Raw genomic sequence first — 9,809 nt, forward strand, 5'->3', positions numbered from 1 at the left:
AAATGTTATGTGCCAGCAAATCACATTATATGGATATATCCACATAAATTTGTAAAGATGTTCCCATAAAACTTTCTGGCTTTATTTTGAAGATATAATGCACCTGTGCGTATATGATGGACTGTGACCATCCCTCAAAGGCCGGTACCTACAGCATTGGAGCAATGGGCAACTTTCTTCCCTTATGTCCATATTATTTGCTGTATACTACCATCATGTGGAGCAAAGCTGCTACTGCAAGTTGGCCCTTTTATTTCAATATTTGCACTGTATCTTTGCACACTCACAGAGCCCAACAAACTCACTCACACACACACACACACACACACACACACACACACACACACACACACACACACACACACACACACACACACACACACACACACACACACACACACACACACACACACACAAACACTCACACATAATATGCACATACATTTATACTGACTCTACACACCCGCACACCAACTCACATGCAAGCTGCTGCTACTCTGTCTATCTTATATCCCGTTGCCTAGTCCCCCTTATACATATCTACATCCATCACTCCAGTATCCCTGCACATGCATGGTATTGGAACTGACTTTTTAAATATTTCCTGTATATAGTATGCCTACTTACTTACTTTATTGTGTATTTCATATTTCTTATTATTATTTATCGTGTGTTCCTTTCTAGTGATACAATGTTATTGATTATTGCATTGTTGGGTTTTGAGTTTGCAAGCAAGGCATTTCACTGTACTTGTGCATGTGACATTAAAACTTGAAAGAAAATCATTAGTTATTGAGTTAGCTACCACTAGACGACGCTGTGACTTCGCTACCACCTTTAAAAGACCTAATACATGCGGAAGTGAATGGTTTTTGTAGATAGTTAACATGAACTGTGTCTGTTCTCTTTAATGTATTATTTTCTCTGGTATTAACGTGTTCCTTTGAAATACCGCCGGTTCGTTCTCTTACCAATTTGTTGTTATCTCATCACCTGTGTTAGAAGCTGTCGGCTAGCACTGCTTGGTGCACATGCAGTCTTTAGTGCCCGGCTTTCATGTTTAAAAAATATATATATATTTCCATAGTATAGCAATGTTCTCTGTTTTACAAAATGAAGACGACGCTCGAGCAGTCGAACATGCAGTTAGAACAGCGATACATACTATTGTGAGTGTTATTTCTAGTATCAACAGTGCCAAAATACAGGAATATCAAAGTAAGTTGGCTGAGAAGGACAAAGAAAACGAAACGCTGAAACGTAAAGTTACAACAGCAGAACGTGAGGTCACAGCATTGCGAGGCTCCTTTGAATTTTCTGAAAATGAATGTCATCAAGTCAGGTCAAGCGCTTATGCACTTTCACCAGAAATGCAAAGAGGGAAACCAATTTGCAATGAAAACGAGGTGTCAAGCAAAGCTGAGTGGAGAATAGATTTCCCCTGTGAGTATTGTCCCGATTGTTTTTATCCCAATGTTTAGCTCTTTGACATGCACTTACCAACCCCTACGTTTGTCCAAATATCTTTGTTTTGATCACAGGTCTCGGTGGAAGGACTCCTCCACAGGTTTTTTCCCAGTGCAAAGACACAGCTTTTCCCACTGGGGCATCAACTATTTATATGTCCCATCACCAGAACCCTACCTCCCATTCTGCAGAAGAGCCTGGGCTTTTAGCAGAGCTAACCAGAGGCCAGTCCCCATCACACAGTCCAGTCACCAGACCAGTGATAAAAGAGGAGCCCTCTGACATTGAGACATTCTACATTAAATGGGAGATGAGTGAGGATGGTATTAGGGAGCAACGGGAGGGCCTAGGTCCGATACACATCCTGGGAAAAGAGTACGAAGCCCAGCAGACGGGTGGAACTCCAACCAGGCAAAGAGATGGAACTCACCCTGTTGCTGGTAGCCAGAGTGGACATGAGTATGGGGAGAGATCGACCAGGCATCTGAAAAGTATGCATGTGAAATGATGAGATTATGATTTTTTTTAAATCAAGTTTAAGAGGATCATGCCAACGACAATATGGTTCTATTGTCTCAGGGAGCGCAGAGACACAGAGGAGGTTCAGAGAGAGAGTCCGTGCTGACCCTGAGAAGTTCCGGGCCTACAAGGAGAAGGAACGACGCAGGTAAATAGGTTACTGTACCTTTCACTACCACAGTCTGGGTGTCCACCTTCAATATAGTCTTGATGAGAATATTGACGTTAACTTGAATTCAATTAATCTTAATTCCATTGTCCTACATGGAGACGTTCATTTCAGACATTTGAAAACAGAGCATGCAATATGTTTATATTTGATCATGTGTATGTGCATTTGTTGAAGAATCTGTGTTCATACTCACTCTTTTTTTTTCAGGAATCAGCAGAGGAAAGTGTCGATATCAGATTTACCTGAAGAGACCCGCAGATTGAAGAGAGAGGCCTGGAGAGAAGCAGCCAGACGCTGTCGTGCCCGCAAAATGTCCTTTTTGCAAACGAACCCCACACAGCCCTGCCACCTCCCACAGAACACAGAGACACCTGGGGGGGACTAGGGGACACCACAGACAGTAGGGGGGATTAGGCCTGCACAGATGAGTTTAGGCTGCCAAACAAAGATGGGGATTTGGGATCATATTTGTTGATATCTCCTTTGTTGTTTGAGAGGATGAATTCTGTATCATATTGTAATGATCCAGTTATTCAATGAATTGGTTCGGGCTGTTAATGTTCTATGTTTTTTTTTATTTAGATGTCGGTAAATTAATTCACATTGAACACCATTTGCTATTGTTCACTGATTTACCACTAGACGGTGCTGTGATTGAGCCACCCCAAACACATTTGACACGTGACGCGCGCGATTGGCGCGGCGGAAGTGAACTGCTAGGTAAACGTTGAGCTGTAATACAGTTGCTCTCTAAAACATGTCAAATTAATTTTCTTCCGAATATTTTATACAAGTGAGTGCCTTTGAAATACCACGTTTTCGTTCGCTTTCTCTCTTTGATAATATTGTTACTGAAGGGTTACAAACTGACACACACATCGGTAAAGTTGTTGGCTGCTGACTGTTTAGCCAGCTGAGCTAGCTAGAAATGTTACGTTACAGTGCCACAGACAAAAGGGTTAGCTAGTTATCAGCTGCTTCACTCTGACTTGGCCAACTTAGCAAACTTGATAACGTTAGGTTGTGTGGGTGAGTTAAAAAGAAGAAAAAAAATCTCCCAAGTAGAGTAATGAATTCCTGTTTACATAACGAAGAAAACGCTCGTGCAGTGGAAAATGCTATCAGAACAGCGGTAAATACTGTCATGGATGTTATTTACAATATGAACAGTACCAAAATACTAGAATATGAAAGGAAGGTGGCAGAGAAGGACAAAGAAAATGAAACCCTTAAATGTAAGCTTAAAAAAGCTGAAGACGAATTAACAACATTTCGAGTAGGCCTATCCTTTGAATTGTCTGCACTGTCAACAGAAAGAGATTTTGTGAAACCGATGTGCAATGAGAACGAGGTGGCAAGCGAAAATGATTGGCGAATGGATTTCCCCAGTAAGTAGCTCTGTCCTGATTGCTTGTTTATCAGTAGTTCATAATACTGTACATTCCCACTCAAGTCACCGGTGCATAAATGTCAGTGTGTACATCATTATAGACACTATGATATCATGAGGATGAATGTATTCGTAGTTGATATTCCCCATATGCTAAAGTAATGCTGTTGCCAGTACTGAGACAAATCTGGTACATGAGTTCATGTAGCTAACTACCCAATTTGCCTCAGTATATGCTCTGCAGATTATCATTGTGTACTAGGTACTGCCCCATTTAACATTGCAACGCCTATGATGAGACATCTTCTTGTAATCTTGTTCATTTTAACCGCCCTGCTGGTAAAGGCAACTTGAAAATGTCTATGCTCAAACCTGGCCAGTTTGTGACCAACCCCTGCTTTAGATATCATGTATTTGTTTCAATCCCAGGTCTCAATGCAGGGACTCCTGGGCTTTCAGCAGAGCGAGCCAGAGGCCAGTCCCCATCAGCCAGTCCAGTCACCAGCCCAGTGATAAAAGAGGAGCCTGCTGACACTGGGTCCTTCTACATCAAATGGGAGATGAGTGAGGAGAGCATTGCAGAACAACAGGAGGGTTTAGGCCCGATGCATGTCTTGGGGAAAGAGTCTGATGGAACGTCTTCTGTTGCTGGTAGCCAGAGTCCAGGCGATAGACGTTCAGAACAGTCTGAGGAGACATCGACAGAGCATGTGAAAAGTATGCTTGTGTGTCTTGTCTCTGTCCTTTTCTGTTTGTTGATGTTGTGTTTTTTATAGTGGAGTGGTGAGAGGATTGTAGTAAAGTTGTAAGGGGTCTTATGGGTTTAAAAACAACTGTCTGCTATGCAGTTCATAGTAAAATCCAAGTTGAATTCAGGTTTAAGAGGATCATGCCAATAACAATACGGTTCTATTGTCTCTTGACATCAGGGAGGCTGTCAAGCGCAGAGACACAGCGGCAATACAGAGAGAGAATCCGTGCTGACCCTGAGAAGTTGCGGGCCTACAAGGAGAGGGCAAAATGCCGGTATGACCTTTCATCCACACAGTCTGGGTGTCCACAATTTCACTTAAATTGCGATTCAATTTAGTTAAGTTGTCTTGCAAAACATGGAGCATGCAATATTTCTCACATGTTTAGCATATTTTAGTGTTTTGACTGGTCTGGATTTTGGGTTGTCAGTTATTTTTTTATTTATCTGTGCTGTGAAAGACAAATCCACAGTAAAATACTCTCAATGTGTTTTGCAGTGTAACACAGTAGATTACATTACAATTTTGGACATTTTTTTTCAATGTGGGAAAACAGTACAGTAATCTTCCGTAATATAAAGCTTCCTGTTATATTACTGTACTTCACATAAAAACATATTTACAGTTAAGAGCGTTGGGCCACTAACCGAAAGGTCGCTGGTTCAAATCCCCGAGCCGACTAGGTGAAAAATCTGCCGATGTGCCCTTGCGCAAGGAACTTAACCCTAATTGATCCTTTAAATCGCTCTGGATAAGAGCGTCTGCTAAATGACAAAAATTGTGTTAAAGTCAACAGTGCTTCACTGTCGGGAGAATATTTTAATAGATATTTTAAAATATCATTGATTGTCACGAAAAGTCTGTGTAAAGTATAAATGGAAAAGGTTTATTGTCTAACCGGACATGTTAGACTATGTTGAGCCAATTCAGCTCAGATGTCTTGGTTCCGATGCTACAGGCAGGATACGCTTCTGTCAGTAGATCCCTATCAAAGAGACTCTGACACCTATTCTTGGACTGTCAACAGTGAAAGACCAGTACAAAATGATCCACCTTGTTGCTAATGAGGACATGACAAATGGTCAAATTTGAAAGAAAATGGACTGTTACAAGAGCCTCCCATCATCATTGTCAATAATTCTCTACCAGGATGCATTGGAGGTACCAAATAATCTTGGCTCAGACAAAAATAAACATATAATAACATATTGGCTTTGTATAGCACTGTGAACACTTGCCACACAAGCAACCATCAATTTATCCCATGCAATTGGTATTGCTTTTTAGGGAGGAGGAGGAAGATGATGATGAGGATTGGATCAGCAACTTTCATGTCCCTTGGCAGCAGACGCCTGAAAGCCTCAGGCGAGCCATTGCAGAGGGACGAAGAGTCGAGGCGGCAGATAGGCGGCTGATGGTGAGGATCACCGTTGATGCAATGCGTGTACACTGCCTCAACCCCAACAAGAAAGTATGTGCAGAAATAGCCAAAGCCATAGTTGCAGAATATCCAGAGAGCTTTGCAGACCTGTCAAAAGAAGGGGAACTGCTTAGCAGAAGGTACTCCTCCTTGCTCACCCAAATAAAGACAAGAGTGGAGCATGTGAACCGGAACACTGAGAATAGAATACGCAGACCCAAGACGAGCAAAAAAGGGGAACACAGAAACAGACAAGCCAAAACAGCAAGAACTAAAGTGGACAGTTATGGGTGCATCAACTGGCACCCACAGGACCTTCCGGAAGGAGAGACTACTGAGTCCATGGAAAACAAGAGACAGATTATGGCCACCATTTTCAACATTGCAGGCCCCATAGGTGTGGACAGGGGAGACGTGGATGAATTCATGAGGCTTACGTACATTAACCAACGCCACATGATAAATGCATGGCCAGCCCCAAGCATCGGTGATGTCAAGGAACAATGGCCTTTTCTTTTTACCAAGAGATGGCTCTGCGCCCACTTCCACATGCTCACTGGAGTTGAGATCGACCGCTGCCTCAGTGACGCTCTGCTGAGCAAGGGAAAGACCATTGTCAATTTCTTCCGAAGTCAGAAACCCAAATGGAGGAGAGGCATCATAAGTCTCCTCAATGACATTGAAGGTGACCTCAGTGGAAACAACAAGGACCTCACAGCCTGTGCTGCCATTCTTCTGGTGCTGTCCCACTTCAGAGAGAAAGAGGACTCTCTCTTCCTCTTGGCTGATGTAAGTTATTGTGTGTGATTTTATTCAAATAAAAAACATTGTATTCTGATTGTTTCATACTGGGACTATACATTATACTGTGATTTTACACACATGATTGATCATATCAAGATTCAACAACCTTCTTTTTGTGTTTAATGTAGGTGAATGACACCCAGATGGATGTAGAGGCTCAGTTGCATTTGCCGGCCACTCCAAGACTTATCATGCTTGGTAATGACAACATTTTGTGTATGAACTGGAGATGATCATATTCATAACTCAGATTATGTCCATGGTGGGGCTAGATAAACCACCAGAAATACGTACTGGTACTTAACTACATAATGTTAACGCTGCACAGAAGAATAGAACAATAAGATGAATTCTAGTCTAAATACTGTAATATTTAATTGTGGTGGAACAGTAATATATTGTGTAGGCCTATATTAGAAAATATCTTGTGTAACACAATCATTATTACTGTATACCTCAGGGAGTTCCCTGCTGGCTTCATCTAAATGGATGGTGTCGATCGAGGGAAGAGTGGTCTGTGTTTTGGAAAATCAGTCCAACTTTGCTGCTGCCCTCTCTGTGCTCTTCGGCTGTTTCTACGTGTTCAATACAGAGTACCAGGAGACAGCCTCAGCAACACTGGAGTTTATTCAGAGGCAAGTATTGAACATTTATTGATCCAGCACTTACATTTGTCTTGCATGCCTTGCAGTTAAATTACATTTTGTTTTTGCTTATCTCAGTTTTGAGAGACTTACTTAGTGTTGCAAAGGGAGGGTATATTACTGGAAACTTTAGTTTACCAGTAAACTACCAGATTTTTGGTATCTTTCAAGGATTTTATGTAATCTATTACAATACATATAGTGGCCCTTTTGGGTACCTCAGATTACCACAGGTGTCTGTAATTATCTCTGGCCCTCTGTGTGGCCTTTTCACATGTAAATATATGAAATAATTAAAGAAGATGATTTTAAAATAGAAAAACAAAGCTGTAAAACATCCTAAATATAATTCGATTTTTTTCATTAATTCGGCTATTTTCTCTTGAACCTTATAGTCTATCTACTAGAAACTCATGGACAATATGGACACATATATAAAAAAAAATAATACTATATATGAATACATATGTTTTAAAGTTATTCAAGTATAAATTACCAAAGTTACAATAGATTGCCATACATTTTCTCCTAACTACCAAAATTACTGAAGATTCTGGTAGATTGGTAAATTACCGGTAGCTTTGCAACCCGAATTGAAAGAATTGTGAAAGCAATGCCTGGATTGACTAACTCTTCTATGTTGACTGTTTAGGTGTCTAGTAGGGATCAACCCAAATGAAGGAACCAAATGCTCTTCATACCTTGATTCAGAAGCCGGGGTGAGCCGCAGGACTGGAAGAGTTGTGCAAAGGAAGACCGATGCAGTTGCCGCCTTCCTCAAAGACCTGACTGAATTTGAATGGTGAACCAGTTTCATAGGAGATGCAAACACACAAACAAGGATGCACATACATGATGCATAGCTTCAAATGTTGTAATGTTGCTCTTATTTAATATCAATCAATCACCACTACAGATTGCAATTGAGATCTGTCATCTTGGAATATTTGTCCTATGTTTCTGTTGGCTGGTCCTGTCTGTGATGGGGAAACGTGATTTTATAACTTTTATGTTATAATGATGTTCTAAATGATTACTGGAAGTGTTTTTTTTGTTGACAAATTTAAGACGTTTTGTAGACTTATTGTAAACAAAATCAGTGTGATAAATTCTATTTTGTTCGTACCGAGTTCCCATTTCCCTACAGTGTTAAAGGGGCAGTGCAGTTAAACTTGATTTTCCTGCTTTGTTATATATTTCCACACGATGAGGTTGAAATAAAACTCAGAAATTGTGAAAATTATGCCCTTTTTTGTGTAAGAGCTGTTTGAAAATTGCCTGGAATTGCAGCCAGTCTAGTTGGGATGGAACTTTTTGTCCCACCTCATGACGTCGCAATGTGATCTAATTATAATAGATCAATGATTGTTCATCTGGGTAAGGGGGTGGGCTCTAGACCATCCTGTCAGCCGATCTGGTCTGTGTATGTAAATAATGTATACTCAAATGTGTTTCCTAATGCCCACATGATCAAACTGAGCATTTTTAGGGCCAAAGGAGGCTCAAGGAAATAAATGGTTAAACATACAGTATATGTTGGAGTTATTTTTCATTAAATACAGTGAATTTTTATACATATGGTGATGATTTAAAAATAGAATTACAAAGAGTGCATGGGGGCTTAAGCTGTTATCTTTTTCAATATTACTTATTTGTGATAAAACGTCCTGTTTTGGATTAAACTGCATTTTGCCATTGCCAGTCTAGCTTGAGGAATGGAATTTGTCTACTCCTTACAGTGAGGTGTTTTTCTCTGACTGGTAGCCGATTAATTTCACACCTTAAATTACAGTAAAATGTTTAAAAAAATTAAGTACAATTGGCCATAAATCAATAAAATCTCCATTAATCCCCCATTCATTCAACCTGTACTTGATGTGTGTGTTCTGCTGCTGAGTAGTTTATTTAAAAACTGTTTCACTTGAATGGGATTAATAGTGAGTTGGGAGGCTATGATCAAAACTCACCCAATCTAGCTGATTCTATTAGGTGACACTCAGGTTACCTGTTCAAGAGGTCATTTTGACTGCATCTACTGTTTATTGTCAAATCAAATGTACTATCCATGTGCTCTTCTTGACACGCTTCTGTTTGTTTCTTTGTTCATTCTTTATCAAATTTAACCAATAGAACTCATGGCTCAACGAAGGTGTGTGACAACTGCAAAAAGTTGTTAAATTGTGCTTCTAAAATATGTGAGAGCTGCAAAGCAGTGCAGCCTTTCAAGAAATACCACAAATTACGCAATAAGGCAATGGACAAGACACTGATGGAGTGGGCAAGAAAGACCATCCTGCACAACAACGTTGCCAGGTTCCTGGACTCACTTTTTATAATGGTAACTCTCTACATTTCTGGACACATTCTTAGCTTTATTCCATTTGAATTGAACTAATTCCCATTTTATTTATGATTTGCAGCCATCTGATTGAAATGATAATTCTCTAAACCCTTTTGTCTTCTTCAGCTCCGGAAAGTGCATGCTCTGGGCTTTAGGCCCGTCCTCCTCATAGGGAAGCAGTCCCGTGGAGGCTGCTGGGGAGTAGAAATCATGATGCCCACCAACCCTCAGCCAGGTCTGGAGGAGGACTGCCTCCAGGAGCTGCTCAAATACTATGAATCTTTACTGAAGCGTAAGTTA

General features: G+C 40.6%; 1 protein-coding gene across 5 annotated transcripts; it reads left to right on the forward strand.

The window, feature by feature from the left end:
* Nucleotides 1-896: 896 nt before the first annotated feature.
* On the forward strand, nucleotides 897-8,695 carry LOC120048394. 5 transcript variants are annotated; one of them, XM_038994330.1, is made up of 11 exons: nucleotides 897-1,443; nucleotides 1,542-1,958; nucleotides 2,047-2,134; nucleotides 2,366-2,951; nucleotides 3,472-3,546; nucleotides 3,978-4,265; nucleotides 4,478-4,574; nucleotides 5,588-6,509; nucleotides 6,653-6,722; nucleotides 6,985-7,159; nucleotides 7,821-8,695. In XM_038994330.1, the coding sequence occupies exons 5-11, from the start codon at nucleotides 3,492-3,494 to the stop codon at nucleotides 7,972-7,974; spliced, it is 1,761 nt and encodes a 586-aa protein (XP_038850258.1). In that variant the 5' UTR covers nucleotides 897-1,443; nucleotides 1,542-1,958; nucleotides 2,047-2,134; nucleotides 2,366-2,951; nucleotides 3,472-3,491; the 3' UTR covers nucleotides 7,975-8,695. The 5 variants fall into 5 exon arrangements, with proteins under 5 accessions (XP_038850258.1, XP_038850255.1, XP_038850259.1 ...); XM_038994327.1 differs by having other exon boundaries at nucleotides 2,366-3,546; XM_038994331.1 differs by lacking the exon at nucleotides 3,472-3,546 and having other exon boundaries at nucleotides 898-1,443.
* The last annotated feature ends 1,114 nt before the right edge of the window (nucleotides 8,696-9,809 follow it).

Source organism: Salvelinus namaycush, chromosome 5 (assembly GCF_016432855.1).
Source record: "Salvelinus namaycush isolate Seneca chromosome 5, SaNama_1.0, whole genome shotgun sequence".
Taxonomy (NCBI): domain Eukaryota; kingdom Metazoa; phylum Chordata; class Actinopteri; order Salmoniformes; family Salmonidae; genus Salvelinus; species Salvelinus namaycush.

Bases quoted from the DNA above. Each gene is read 5' to 3' on its own strand.
- LOC120048394 (XM_038994327.1), top strand. From the start codon at position 3,228: ATGAATTCCTGTTTACATAACGAAGAAAACGCTCGTGCAGTGGAAAAT. The intron at 4,575-5,587 runs GTATGACCTTTC...ATTGCTTTTTAG, and splicing joins AAGGAGAGGGCAAAATGCCG to GGAGGAGGAGGAAGATGATG. The intron at 6,510-6,652 runs GTAAGTTATTGT...TGTTTAATGTAG, and splicing joins CTCTCTTCCTCTTGGCTGAT to GTGAATGACACCCAGATGGA.